This window comes from Melanotaenia boesemani, chromosome 18, assembly GCF_017639745.1.
Source record: "Melanotaenia boesemani isolate fMelBoe1 chromosome 18, fMelBoe1.pri, whole genome shotgun sequence".
Taxonomy (NCBI): Eukaryota; Metazoa; Chordata; class Actinopteri; order Atheriniformes; family Melanotaeniidae; genus Melanotaenia; species Melanotaenia boesemani.
Window position 1 is genome coordinate 32714916 of NC_055699.1, and position 15325 is coordinate 32730240.

Here is a 15325-nt window from a genome sequence, read left to right on the forward strand (position 1 = left end):
TCTCCAAAATTCGTGATTTTTTTTTTCTTTCATAAATCAGTACTATTGGTCACCCTTTATGTCTGTCTGTAGTTTTACAAATGTTTAACCAAAGAAAAGTGTTTAAATTCTCGTGTGACCAAACCTCCTAACGCAATTGGATTCTGAAACTGTCGGTCAAACCTCCTATCTCCAGCCCAACCTCTCCACCATTGTCTTGACGATACTCAAAAAAGAGGAGCTAACAGGACAAAAAGGAAGAAGACAAGGTTTGTTTTCTGGATTTCATTGAGGTAAATAAATCAAAGTGTTTTCATATGAGCCTTAGGCGGTTTCAGTGTACCTGATTGATCAATTTTAACATTGTTATGAGAAGTGTTTAACTAGCTAACTAGTTAGCCACTTCATCTATTGTTAGAATGGGGAAACAAAACGAGGCGTAAAACAAGATTTTCTGAGAACCTGAGTTTACAGAATTTTAAATCTCAGGGATATTCAGTTATACTTTGTGTGTGTGTCTGTGTGTGTGCACGTGTGTGTGTGTCAGTAATGATGTCTGTGTCCCTGAGGGAACTGTGTGAGATGGTGAAGGTGCCCTATGAGGAAGTTCAAAGGTTAAGGCCAGTGATAGACAGTGTCAGCACAGATGGAGAGAGTGACAAAAATCAAGAACCAGGTAGAGGTGGTAGCAGCTCAGAGGGAGAGGATGAGGAGGAGACAGCACAGGAGAGCGAGGATGAGGAATATGATGTGGATGCAGGTAAATTAGTAATGTTTTTGTATGACATGAGTTATGTAGAAGTGTATAATGTGGATAAATTTGCACATTTCACACCAGCAGTCACAGTAGATCACACACTTTTTTGTTGTTGTATTAAGAGAACAACAGTGACAGCACAGATGGAGAGAGTGACATACAGAAAGAACCACGGACAGGTGATGGCAACTCACAGAGAGAGGATGAGGAGACAGCACAGGAGAGCAACCTAGCCCAGCTCTAACACAAACACAAAGTAAACTTAACTCAACTAAACACTTAAGGCACCCATTGTGGAAAAGGAGGTGGTCGCGACACACACACACCCAGTGCACAACATGAGGGGGAGAGAGACCGAAGCCATTCTGGCATCTCCCCCTCCAGACCTGCCTCGACTGCAGCCTTTTCAGCCTCAGCTTTCCTTCGGGCTGCAGCCTGACTGGTCCAGAGGGGTGCCAGTCAAAACGGGGCGGGGGCAGAGTCGCTGGCCTTGGCCACTCCGGGCAGCGCTCTGCAGTCCCTAATCAGCGCATAAACGGCCACAGCTGCCTGCAACAAGCAGGGGCCGTAACACACCCCTCCTAAAAGTTTCAAAATCTCTCCCCAAAACGATTTTGAAACTACACACAAAAAAAAAGGCCCTGCTTGTTCCCACACACACTCAAAAAGGTAGGGTACCACACACCCACTACCGCAATGGAAGGAACACAGGACACACTGACAGTGCGCAAAGCACACACGTGACGAAACGGCAGGGTATCACACAGCCACTGTCGCAACGCACAACACACACTTGACAGGTGACGTTACGGTAGGGGATCACACAGCCACCCCCGCAACGTACACACTACACACACACACAAAGTGACAGAGCGGTGGGGTTTTGACACGGCCACCGCCGCAGCGTACACGACATACACGTAACGGTGGGGTTTCACACAGCCACCACCGAAATGCGTATGAACACAAAACACAAGGGACAAAACGGTGGGGTTCACACAGCCACCACCAAAAATGTGCACACACAAACAAAGAACAAAGGCAAACCATCCAGCTACCGACACTGAAGGAGGGCCGATGGTGAGTTCACCTCGAAGTCTCGGAGAACAGGTACCGAGCACTACATGGCAGCAAACGGGGAGAGGTGTCTGAACTCATTCAGCTTTCCACATGCAACCGCCCACATTCATCACCCCCACTAGGGTGTCAGAACAAACGACGGCGCAATAGGGGAGGACTACAGGCATGTTCCTGCGCCATCCTCCCGACCTTCGGTAGGTACGTCCTCCGCCGTACAACGGGTCGCCCCTAGGCCAGAGCGCCCTTTCAAAAGCCGCAACTCAAGAGTTCAGTCCACACCATCTCCTTTCCCACACACACACTCCCAATGGAGCCATCGGCTGCCGGATGCCAACCTCCAACACGGAGAGAACTCATCACACGGCAGGAGACCTTCCCGCCGGTCTCCACCGGAAGTAGCCGGATGGAAGCCCTTCACAATAATAGCACCCATTCACACAACCACAAGAAGAGAAACGATAAACAAATGGCTTAATCATCCTCACCGCGCAAACCACGGGAGAACCTTCAAGATGGGTAATAGAAGAAATCTCCCGGACGAGCCCCCACTTGTTACGACCCGACTTAAGGGGTAGGGACGGGCGTAACAAAAAACACGGAGAGGACAGATGGTATTTCAAAATAAAAGCACATTTATTTACAATTCCCGTGATAAGTGATGGACAACCTGTAAAACAAAAGATGAGCTGGGGTTAGCGGACCTGCAGAAAGAAACAAACCAAAACCTATACCAAACACTCACCGAGTGCACACACAGACACAACCGCAACTCGGTGAGGAAACTAAAACCAAACAAAACAGCAGGCCCATAAACTAAAGTGACCGTCGTCACAACACAATAAAACGCTAACCTAGCCCAGCTCTAACACAAACACAAAGTAAACTTAACTCAACTAAACACTTAAGGCACCCATTGTGGAAAAGGAGGTGGTCGCGACACACACACACCCAGTGCACAACATGAGGGGGAGAGAGACCGAAGCCATTCTGGCATCTCCCCCTCCAGACCTGCCTCGACTGCAGCCTTTTCAGCCTCAGCTTTCCTTCGGGCTGCAGCCTGACTGGTCCAGAGGGGTGCCAGTCAAAACGGGGCGGGGGCAGAGTCGCTGGCCTTGGCCACTCCGGGCAGCGCTCTGCAGTCCCTAATCAGCGCATAAACGGCCACAGCTGCCTGCAACAAGCAGGGGCCGTAACAGGATGCAAGTTAATTGGAGTGAATAATGTCAGTTTGAATTGTAAAGTATTATGTTTAAAATTTAATGTGTAGAATGGATAGAGTTGCACATTTCACAGTAGAAGTCAGAGTGAATCACACACACAAACTCTCATTTTTGTTGTTGTATTTTTTAGGTTCCGATGAAACTGAGCATGACGCAGTTGGAGGACGAAAACGCAAGGGGAGCGATAACTGGAGGAAAAATGAGCAAAAAGGAAGAAGAATAATGGGACAGTCGTATGTCGGGAGAAACAAGAAAGGAAACGCTGCCAAGCAGCCCCGGAGCATGGGACCAAGATGCACATCTGCTGCGTGTGTCAGGTCTACCAAGCATCACTGCAGTAAAATTGACGAGGCAGACCGGGAGAAGATTTTTAAGAGATTTTGGGAGAACATGAACTGGGAAGAGAAAAGAATGTATGTGAGTGGTCTGGTACATGTCATCCCAGTACAAAGGAGAAGAGGGTCTGGAAATTCAAGAAGGTCATCTACCTTTGTTTTCTTTTTACATGTTAAAGGACTGACATTAAGAGTGTGCAGAAGTATGTTTTTGGCAACTCTTGGAATAGGGACATGGTCTGTTCAAAACTGGTTGCAAGACACGGACACAACAAAGAGCTACACAACAGAGAGGAACAAAGCATCGCGGCGCAGAGAGGCTTATGAGTTTATCAGGAGTTTTCTGAAGGATCTCCCTAAGGTGCCCTCCCATTATTGCAGGTCATCGACATCAAAACAGTACCTGGAGCCTGTCTTTCAGTCCATCGCTGACCTGCATAAAGAGTATTGTCATGCTGCTGAGGAGAAGATGCTGAGACCATTATCAAGGCAGGTGTTTGCAGAAGAATTTAAGCAGCAGAACCTGGGTCTTTACCATCCAAAGAAGGACCAGTGTAACACTTGCTGCTCCTTCAAGGCTGGTAACTTAGCAGAAGATGAATGACAGGACCATTTACTCAAAAAGGAAGAGGCCCGTTCAGAAAAAGCACAGGACAAAAACAATGCAAATGACAAAACCAAAGTTGTCTGCATGGATCTGCAAGGCCTCCTCCTATGCCCCAGTTTGAAAGCATCAGCTCTTTACTATAAAACAAAACTAGGCGTCCACAACTTTACTATTTATGATATGTCTACATGCAACGGCACTTGCTATGTCTGGCATGATGGTGAGGGAGCTCTGTCTGCCAGTGAGTTTGCATCCTGTGTCATCAACTTCCTTTCTGAGCACAGGGAGCATGAGGAGTACATTTTATGGAGTGACGGTTGTGGGTACCAAAACCGCATTGCAGTGCTCAGTAGTGCTCTGCTTAACTTCTGCATGGAGACAAAGAAGGTGGTAACCCAGAAGTTCCTGGAGAAGGGACACACACAGATGGAGTGTGACTCAGTGCACAGCGTCACCGAGAGGCATCTGAGAAACAAAGAAATCTATGTCCCAGCTGAATATGTTGCCCAGATGAGGAGTGCCCGGTCCAAGCCCAACCCATATGAAGTCAAATATTTGGACCATACCTTCTTCCAAGACTTCACTAATCTGAGGCTCTGCAGGTCTATCTGCCCAGGGATCAAACCCGGTGACCCCACTGTCCACGATGTCAGAGCCATCAGGTAACTACAGTATCAATCTAAAAAAATTATTTTACCATAAAAACACATTTACATTAAATACATTGAAATCACAAGAAGACATATTAAGAAGTAAATCACAATAGAAACAACATAAAAGAGCATCAATAGCTTAATGGTAAGACTACATTCAATAAAGTGCAGCTTCAGAGGCAGGATAAATAATGAGGCATTGTCTTTTTTTTTTTTTTTTTTTTTTTTTATATACAACATCAATGGGACCATGGACTTCAAAGTCAAGCACTCCGATGACTGGAGACCGTTGCCAAATCACCAGCTCAGACGCGCTTCCTCACACACACCTGCCGTCACACCACTCTACACTGACCGCCTGAAGATCAAGGAGATGAAGTACCAACACCTCCAAGAACTAAAGGAGGTCATTCCTAAAGACTTCCACAGCTTTTACGACAACCTGGCCCACTAGGATGCTACAAGCACACACACACACACGTTTCCCATGAATTAGGATTTTTTTATTTTTTTTTACCTTGAGTTTGTTGTGGATTTGTTCTGTTACTGTTTCAAGAAAAACAAACATTTTTATCTCACAATATACAATGTGAATCTGTTTAAATATTGTTCAGAATGTATTAATCTTTTATATAAACCTTTACCACTGTTATTTTCACAATCATTCAGAGTGACTGTTCATATTGTTGGTGCAGTTTTGTTGGAATTCTAGTGTTTTGAAAAGGCATGTGAGTTTGTCAGATTGTGTTTTGTGCAAAGAACCTGTTCAGTGTTCATAAAATGTGTAATTTTGAAATCTGTTGTTGTGTCATTGTCTTTCATTGTTTATATGTGTTCAATAAATGTTCATTACAATGTTCAAATATTCAATAAAAACATATTAAAATATCCATTCAGTTTTGTTCACTCACCAGTAGGTGGCAATATTGAGAAATGTAGGCAATTGCGTCACTCAACTGTAGAGTACCTGAACTTATGTTGCAAACAGTTTGCAAACACAGCTGCTGAAACATTGTAATGTTTAACAAAATGAATAACTTTATAAAAGCATTAAATTTTTAATTTAAACAGACGCCGAAAATGATAATGATTTATTTTGAGCCGTGAGATGCAGAATTGGAGAACTGGTGGTGTAAAACGGTAGGTTGAAGTGCAGTTTGGGCCATTATTTACCTGATAATAGCAGTTATTTTTATAATAGATTAAGGCCAAATGTAATAAGCAACAGGATAACAGCACAGAAATCATTAACAATAAACTGCAACCTGTAAGTTGCTGATAACATGATGCGATAAGCTTCTGCAGCCGATGCGACCGTCGTCATCAGTGACTGCCAAAACCTCCTATATCCATATTACATCGGTCAGAAACCTTCTAACTCCACGTTAGCTTGATTTGAGTAAAATATTAATAAAGTAATGACACAATCAAATATATGACTATAATATAAAATATAATACCAAGTTTGATGACATTATGTCCAATTATTACAAAACGATACAGTTTTATTCATTTCTTGAAAAATAACGGTTTTGGAGATAGGAGGTTTGCGCCTGACAGCGACGATATGCAACTAATACAATTCAAAATTCTGCATAGAGCTCATTATACAGGACAAAGGATGTTCAGGATGGGTCTGTCACAATCAAACATCTGCACAAACTGCAATGAAAACACACCAGACAACTATCTCCATGCCTTGTGGTCCTGCACACCTGTCCACAGGTTCTGGCTTCAGGTATGTGGTGACATGTCAACATGGTTTAAATGTAATATTCCTACAATCCCCGCACTATGTCTACTAGGTGATTTGGGTGACATTAATATGGCAATTAACTCTGCACACATGATACGCACAGCATTATGCATTGCAAAGAAAACTATCCTTGTAAACTGGAAAAACAAAAATAATCTGTGTATTCAGCAGTTTAGGAATCTCTTAGTTGACCACATCAGTAGTGAGACAATGTCTGCCTCCTCAAAGAACTATTTGGCTGAATCTCATTCCCTCTGGTCCCCTGTGCTTAGCTCCATCACTTAGTGTAGGTGGAGGACTGTGACCTCGTTGCTATGGGGGTTTGAGAAATGGCCGGGAGTGACTGGTGGTTGCGGGCTCTTTGTGGTTGCCCGTGGTGCGGGACCGGGCTGCTCTGCGGTGGGGGTGGCTCTGGGTCTGGCCCCGTCGGGGGCTGTGGGGGCCAGCGGTTGAAGTCGCCTCGTGGCGGGGGGTGAGGCCACTGGTGGCGCCTGGGTTGGTGGGTGAGACTCGCATCTCAGTTTTAATTGCACCGAGACACCAAAACACAAGAAACACAACACACAAACAACACCTGGGGGGCATGGCATGGGGAGCATGGCAGGCAGGGCCACTTAGGTGGCCCGGCACCCGGCCCATTGCAGTCACTGCCCCTCAATTTTAATTGCACACAACACACACTACATAAACAGTCAGGAGCGGGGAGGGAGAGGGTATTGGGGACCTCTCACACCCCTGCACCCCCTGTGTGTGGCTGGGGGCGGGGGGGGGGGGGGGGGGGGGGGGGGGGGGGGGGGGGGGGGGGGGGGGGGGGGGGGGGGGGGGGGGGGGGGGGGGGGGGGGGGGGGGGGGGGGGGGGGGGGGGGGGGGGGGGGGGGGGGGGGGGGGGGGGGTGGTGTTGCCCCCGGGCTGGGTCCCGGGTGGCTGGCGCGGGAGAGGGTGTGATGTGTGGGGTTATATGGGGTGCAGATTGAAGTAGGGTGGGGAGTGGGGGGAGGGGGCAGATAGCACCCTGGTTGCCCGTGGGCGTCGGCCGGCGAGAACATCAGGGTGTGTGCTGGCCTACGCCGGGTGGCTGTCTGGGGGGCCTGGTCCCTCCTATGCATGTTAAGGGCCCTCTATCTGCCTTTGGGGGTTGGGGCGGTCCCGCCCTCTGGGCCTCCTGTGGCCCTGGGCCCGTCGCTTGGGCTGCCCTGGTTGGCCGGAGTCCCTGGCGGGGCCGGCGGCTGCTTGATACTTAGGGCCCACTGGGCCTGTGGCCCCGGGACCGTGAGGGGCCTCTTGCTGGGGCTCTCCTCTGCCGCCCTTCGGGTGGGGCTGGAGTCGTCTTTGTGGTGGGGTGGCTTGAGTTGGTGCTCCGGGTCTGCTGCTGAGGGCCCGGCCCAGGCCCTGGTCTGCTTCTGGCCTCCGTGGAGGCGTGGTCACATTTGCATGATTTCACTCACCACTCTTCATCACTGATCACTGCTTGTTTCTCATGCTCTGCATGCTGACACAGTCACTGAGTTGTCCAGTGGTTTTAATACTAAGCGATAATTAAATTTTTTTTGTATTTTTCCTGTGAGTTAGTATCATGGTCGCTGTTATGTCTTTTTGATTTGGTTATTATTTAAAAACTCTTAATGACTGGCAGCCCTGTTTTTTCTGTGTGTGTGTTTCTGTTTTTGTAAAAGTTGTATAGGAAATTTTCTGGTTTGTTCATGTACAGGTGTAAACAGTTTGTTGTCTGGTGATGGTGTGGATTGAAGGGTCGTTTCCTTCTGTCTGTGATCTTTTTGTCTCCTTTCTTCTTTCCCTTTTGCATCTTTTTGCTATTTTCCATCTTTTTCTGTCCCCTCCGGTCAGGTCCAGCAAGATTACATAGATTCCATGATTCAAAGTAAATAACTAAATAAATTAATCACATTATCAAGAGGAGCCTTACCCATAGGCCTCCCCTTGGCAGAGCAAATTTGTTCAGCACGATACAGCAACCAGATTATCATTTTGCTGCTATGATGCTGGACAGGATGAGTTAAAAAAAAAAAAAAAAATCACTGACCAAGTTGACCTTGGAGTGTTGATAGACTCAGACCTGACTTTCAGCAGCCACATCAAAGTCACTGTCACTAAGACACTTTTTACCAGCTCAGAAACATCAACAGAATTAAAAGTTTAATCTCCCAGAAAGACCAAGAGAACCTCATCCATGCATTTATCTCCAGTAGACTGGATTACTGTAATGGTCTTTTAACAGGACTTCCTAAAAAGAACATTAAACATCTGCAGCTCATCCAGAACGCTGCTGCTAGAGTTTTAACCAGGACTAAGAGATCTGAACACATCACACCAGTTTTAAAATCTTTACACTGGCTTCCAGTCAGTCACAGAATAGATTTTAAAACCCTTCTGCTTGCTTACAAATCCCAGAATGGTTTAGGCCCAGAATACATCTGTTATATGTTCAGAGAATATAAACCTAGCAGAGCTCTTAGATCCAAAGACTCTGGTCAACTAGTCCAGACCAGAGTCCAGACCAGAGTCCAGACCAGAGTCCAGACTAAACATGGAGAAGCAGCATTTAGCTGTTATGCTGCAAACAAGTGGAACAAACTACCAGTGGAGATTAAACTTTCACCAAATGTAGACACTTTTAAATCCAGGTTAAAAACATTTCTTTTCTCATGCGCCTATGCATGAAATCTGCACGGTAACTTTTTTTTTTTAACTTATCTTGCTTTTAATCATTTTAATGTAATTTATTATTTTATTGTGATTATGTGTTGATGCCTTTTACTATTCTAAATATCTGTAATGTCTTTGATTTATGTAAAGCACTTTGAATTGTCCTGTACATGAAATGTGCTATACAAATAAACTGCCTTGCCTTGCCTAGTTTTCAGGGTGATAGTTCAACTCATTCTCAACAGTTTGTTTCATTTTTGAGCATTAAAGCGTTCTGCCTATTTTTCAGGTTCCACAAAGTGGTTTGATCATTGACTGGGACTCAACTTTAAGAAAACCAGGAGATTTTTGTTTTGTTTGGATGGTCATCTGCTTCAGTTCAGCTGTGGTTTGAAGTAGTTGGGTCCCCTGTTTAGAAGATGTTGGACTTTTTCTCTCTTAAGAAATTATAAAATCTCAGTAAAATTGTAGCAATTCAAAAGATTTAGCAGCCCTGTATGAAAAACCAAAAAATACATGTAATTTCTTTCTGTTTACGTCAGACTGACCACTTTTCTTTAGTATGAAAATATTGTTTTATGTCCTTATGGAGAATTCTTCGCTTCCCAGAAAGCCCTGTATTTGTTGATGGTTCCTAAACGAGACGCTGGTCAATCCAGAGCAAATGTTGAATATCCAACCTAAACCAGATTTCACCGGTCTTACGGCCCTCTTTCTCATCTCTCCTTGCTGCCTCCCTGTCTCAGCTTTGGGTGAAGAATTTTCCTGGTATCCATCTGCAGAAGCCACGCGATGACATGTTTCAGTTAGTATGAGGTCATTTGGTTTCATTTATGAAAATAATATAAAATGGGCCGTTTTTGTGACGTTAAGAGACTCAAATTGCGCCGTGCACTCACCGCTGAGCCGACATGCGGAGAGCTGCGTTTTTAGTTAAAATATAGATCTTCTCCAGTCTGAACTATCTGATAAATATTTATTGCCTAAAAATAATCGTAGCATTTACACTGGAGCATGTGCCCCAGTAAATGCAGTCTGGCGACATGAAAGATTGTAATGGCCGTTCTTCAGTGACAAGATTTTTAACGTGATAAAGAAGAAGCTTAACGATGCTCAAAACAGCAATTAAAGTCTTTAAGGAAGTGAGATTCAGGTGGGTGATGCAGCAGGCCAGCCAGGGTCTCCACGCTTCTTTGTCTACTGGTCCACTAATTGGCTTTCCTCTCATTGCACTAATTATCTACACAACTTCTATGTTTGAGCTAATTAGTATTTCATGTTAGTATGAAATAACGTCAGAAGATATTAAAGCTCCAAAGTGTAGAAGTCATGCAGCTCTCCACATCCCTGTATTCTAATTTTACTGTCATTTTAATTACCAGCAAGAGAAAAGGAACTGCAGAGCTGACAATACAATGCTTCCCCCCAGAGATCCTGCATTATGAGACAAATCACAATAATTACCTTGTTTTAAAAACTGGCCTCGTCTGCCCTTGCTGAATTCTGTAATTCTAAATGAAAAACTAAAAATCTGAAAGTGCTTTTCTTCTGCAAAGCTGCTAGTACAGCAACGAAGTCCAGCATTATTTAGCCTCCTTCCTTCAGTGCATTAATTGAGGCAGTATGATCTAATCATCCTGACCCCAGAGAGTGAGGTTAAGTGTGGCCAGATACTGAGCTCAGATGATACAGTAATGAAAGAAATTACACTACTGTTGACTCCAGACACTGGACTTGTATGATTCTATGACAACCGAAAGGTTATAATTAACTGCTGCACAGACGCACGTACAGCAAAATAAGATCTTGTTTCTTAAAACAGCGTCTGTATCAGAGCAGCCCGACTAGGTTCTGGACATCTAACCAGCCTCCAGCTGTTGTTTCAACCATACAATCTTCTCTTACAAAAAAAAACTGCAGATTATACTAAAATATCCATATTTCACCAAAAAAAAATCATTCATTTGTTTCTCTCTTCTTCTCAGCAGCAATCCCTTCATCAGAGTTCTGCTGCTGGTTCACCCCTCTTTCCTGTCCTCTCCACCCCCAACCAGTCCAGGAGGATGGCTGTCCTTCCTGGTTCTGTTTTCTGGTGGAGGTTTCTTTAGCTAGGTCATTTTTTTATTAGCTGGTTTTCTGCGAACACAGTTATTATAACCTGGACTGATGTGGATTTATTTTATTTGGATAGACTCCACCACAAGGACTGTACTCTCACTAGTTTCTTCACACTGTCCACCTCAGATTTCAGTACAGCTGTGAGTCCTGTCCTCTGCAGAAATACTCTTATTACTCTGCAGCTGTGGGGAGTATCAGGGATGGACGGATGGAGTACAGAGAACAGGTCAGTCAGAAACAATCACCTCATCTAGAACACAAACAAAAGAGATGATTGTTGACTTTCAGCAGGAACAGCAGTAAACAAAGCACTGTTTACATCCTGGGAGAAGTGGTGAAGGTGGTGGGGGAATACCAGGACCTCAGAGCTCAGCTAGACAACAAACTGGACTGGAAATGCAACACAGAAGCATCTAGAAAAAAGAACAGGAGGACCAAGATTGGCAGCCATTGACTCCGCCAGGCACTGGACAGCCAGGGCAGCCAGAGTGAAGGGCCGTGAGCCCCAAGAGCCCAGAGGCAACCATCCGCCCACCAAGACAGAGGGCCCGCACCGTGACCACGAGGACCAGGCCTCCCCAGACATCCACCAGGTGCGGGTCAGCCCCCACCCAATGTTCCAGCTGCACACCCCGAGAACGAGGGCACCATCTACCACCCCCCCATCCTCCTCCACCCTCATTACCCCCCTTTGAATTGTATTAGTTGCATATTTGAATTCTTAGTCATTTTAAAGGTGTTTAAAACATATTTGTGACCTTTATCTTTATTAAAGTTACTGGTTAAGCTGGTGATATTCTAAAAATGTTTTGCTACTGATTCCATATTGTGAAGTGAGAATATTAAATGATAAGAAGTTTCCATTTTCTATTATATGTTCTGTTTTATTCCTTTATTTTTCCATTGAATGAAATTGTTAAGCTTTTTGTTTTGCAGGATGTCAGGGTTGTTCCAGAGGGGTGTAAACTTACATGGAAAAAGTGAGGATTTGGTTATTTTTAGAAAATCCCACCAAGCCACTAAGGAGGAACTGATATTGATGCTTTTAAAACACTTATGTGTTTTGATGGCTGAGCTGATGAATGGCAGGTCAGAGATAAACACATCCTCACACAATGCTTGCTCTACATCTAACCATGTTTCATCCAGACTGCTAGGTTTAAGCCATTTGGAGATATACTGCAGCTTGTTAGCTAAGAAAACATGATTAAAGTTGGGTAGCTCCAATCCGCCTCTATCTTTAGTCTGTTGTAAAGTTTTTAGGCTGATACGTGATGGCTTATTTTTCCATAAAAATTTAGATATATGTGAGTCCAGTGATTTAAAACAGCTGGAGGATGGTTTAGTGGGTATCGTTGAAAACAGGCAGTTTACTTTAGATAGAACCATCATTTTAATGGTGGCAACCCTCCCCATGAGTGATATGGGTAAGCACCTCCACCTTGAGAGATCATCCTCTATTGCTTTAAGTAGCTGGACATAATTTAGCTTTGTTAGTTCTGATAACCTGGGGGAAATGTTTATGCCTAGATATCTAATGTTTCCAGACTGTATTGTAGTATTGGGTGTGTTTTGTAGGTCACAGTTAATGGACATAACAATAGTCTTAGACCAGTTAATAGAGTAGTCAGATATTGATGAGAATGTCTTAATAAGTGTGATTGTCTGGGGGAGGGATGCCGGTGAGTTCTGGAGGAAAAGTAATACATCATCAGCATAAAGACTTATCTTATGTTCTATATTGTTGGCATGGATTCCTTTAATCTCTTTATTTTGTCTTATGGCAGCAGCTAGGGGTTCAATAAAAATAGCAAAGAGTGATGGAGAAAGCGGGCAGCCCTGTCTGGTGCCTCTCTGCAAACAGAAGCTTGGAGAGGTTTGATCATTGGTCTTCACACATGCATCTGGGTTGTTATATAATATTTTTTATCCTATCTATGAAAGATTACCCAAACCCACAATTAATGTTGACAGTTTACTCGGTCAAATACTTTTTCTGCATCGAAACAAATTATGTAGAGAAGAATAATCTATTATGTTAATTAATCTGGGTATTAGTAGAGGAATGTTTACGTTTAATAAAGCCTGTTTGGTCAGGATGTATTATTAGAGGGGTTGTTTTTTTCTATCCTTCTGGCCAAAGCTTTGCTGATTACAACCCCTGGCAAAAAGTATGGAATCACCAGTCTTGGAAGAGCGCTCATGCAGTTGTTTTGTTGTGTAGAACAAAATCAGAAGACAAACATGACACAAAACTCTAGTCATTCCAAATGGCAACTTTCTGGCTTTAAGAAACAATAAAAGAAACAACGAAAAAACATTGTGGTAGTGAGAATAGGGTACTTTTACTGACCAAGCACAGGGAAAAAAATATGGAATCACTCAATTCTGAGGAAAAAAATATGGAATCAGTCTGTTTTCACAACCAAAAACAAAATTCTAACACCATTAATACTTAGCTGCACCACCTCTGGCTTTGATAACAGCTTTCAGTCTCTGAGGCATGGATTTGACGAGTGACGAACAGTATTCATCATCAATTTGGCTCCAACTCTCTTTGATTGCTGCTGCCAGATCAGCTTTGCAGGTTGGAGCCTTGGTATGGACCATTTTTTTTCAATTTCCACCACAGATTCTTAATTAGATTGAGATCCGGACTATTTGCAGGCCGTGACATTGACTTTATGCGTCTTTCTTCAAGGAATGCCTTCACAGTTTTTGCTCTATGGCAAGATGCATTGTCATCCTGGAAAATGATATCATCATCCCCAAACATCTTTTCAATTGATGGGATAAGAAAACTGTCCAAAATGTCAGTGTAAACGTGTGCATTTATTGAGGAAGTGACAACGGTCATTTCCCCAGTGCCTCTATCTGACATGCAGCCCCATATCATCAAGGACTGTGGAAATTTTAATGTTTTCTTCAAGCAGTCCTCTTCATAAATCTCATTGGAACGGCACCAAACAAAAGTTCCAGCATCATCACCTTGTCCAATGCAGATTTGTGATTCATCACTGAAGATAACCTTTATCCAGTCCTCCACAGTCCATGACTGCTTCTCCATAGCCCATTGTAGTCTTGTTCTTTTCTGTTTAGGTGTCAATGATGGTTTTCGTTTTGCTTTTCCTGTATGAAAATCCCCATTTCCTGTAGGCGATTCCTCACAGTGCGGTCACATACATTGACTCCAATTTCCTCCCATTTGTTTTTCATTTGTTTTGTTGTGCATTTTCTGTTTTTAAGACATATTTCCTTAAGTTTTCTGTCTTGACGCTTGGATGTCTTCCTTGGTCTACCAGTGCGCTTAGCTCTAACAACCTTCCCATGTTCCTTGTACTTGGTCCATATCTTAGACACAGCTGACTGTGAACAGCCCACATCTTTGGCAACATTGCGTGTAGATTTACCTTCTTCAAGAAGTTTTATTATCCTCTGTTTTGTTTCAAGTGACATCTCCTGTGTGGGAGCCATGATTCATGCCAGTCCCCTTGGTGAAACAGGTCTCCAAGGTGTGGTCACAGGTGTGGTTTTAACTGGAGAACAACAAGCAGATCTAATCTGAAGCAGGTGCTCATTTAGGGAAAGGAAATTGACTGGGTGAGCCCCCCCCCCCCCCCAAAAAAAAACAGACTGATTCCATATTTTTTTCCCTGTGCTTGGTCAGTAAAAGTACCCTATTCTCACTACCACAATGTTTTTTCGTTGTTTCTTTTATTGTTTCTTAAAGCCAGAAAGTTGCCATTTGGAATGACTAGAGTTTTGTGTCATGTTTGTCTTCTGATTTTGTTCTACACAACAAAACAACTGCATGAGCGCTCTTCCAAGACTGGTGATTCCATACTTTTTTGCCAGGGGTTGTATTTAAGATCTACATTTATTAACGAAGCTAGATGGTAACTGGATGAAGTGTCTTTTCCTGGTTTTAATAGTAGAGTAACATTAACTAGGTTCATATTTGAAGGTATTTTTCCTCTATTTTCATTATTACATTGTAGAAAGTGGGAGCCAGCATTGTCCAGAATTCTTTGTAGAATTCTGAGGGATAACCATCTAGACCTGGGTCATTTTGACGTGGGTCATCTGGACCTGGACCATCCGGATCTCAGTCATTTGGACCTGGACCCTGGACCATCTGCACCTGGACCATCTGGAC

The 15325-nt window shown here is 43.9% G+C and overlaps 1 protein-coding gene across 1 annotated transcript; it reads left to right on the forward strand.

Moving 5' to 3' along the window:
- Window positions 1–517: 517 nt before the first annotated feature.
- Window positions 518–980, forward strand: LOC121628575 (acidic leucine-rich nuclear phosphoprotein 32 family member B-like). Its single transcript, XM_041967659.1, has 2 exons — window positions 518–739; window positions 859–980. The coding sequence occupies exons 1-2, from the start codon at window positions 529–531 to the stop codon at window positions 978–980; spliced, it is 333 nt and encodes a 110-aa protein (XP_041823593.1). The 5' UTR covers window positions 518–528.
- The last annotated feature ends 14345 nt before the right edge of the window (window positions 981–15325 follow it).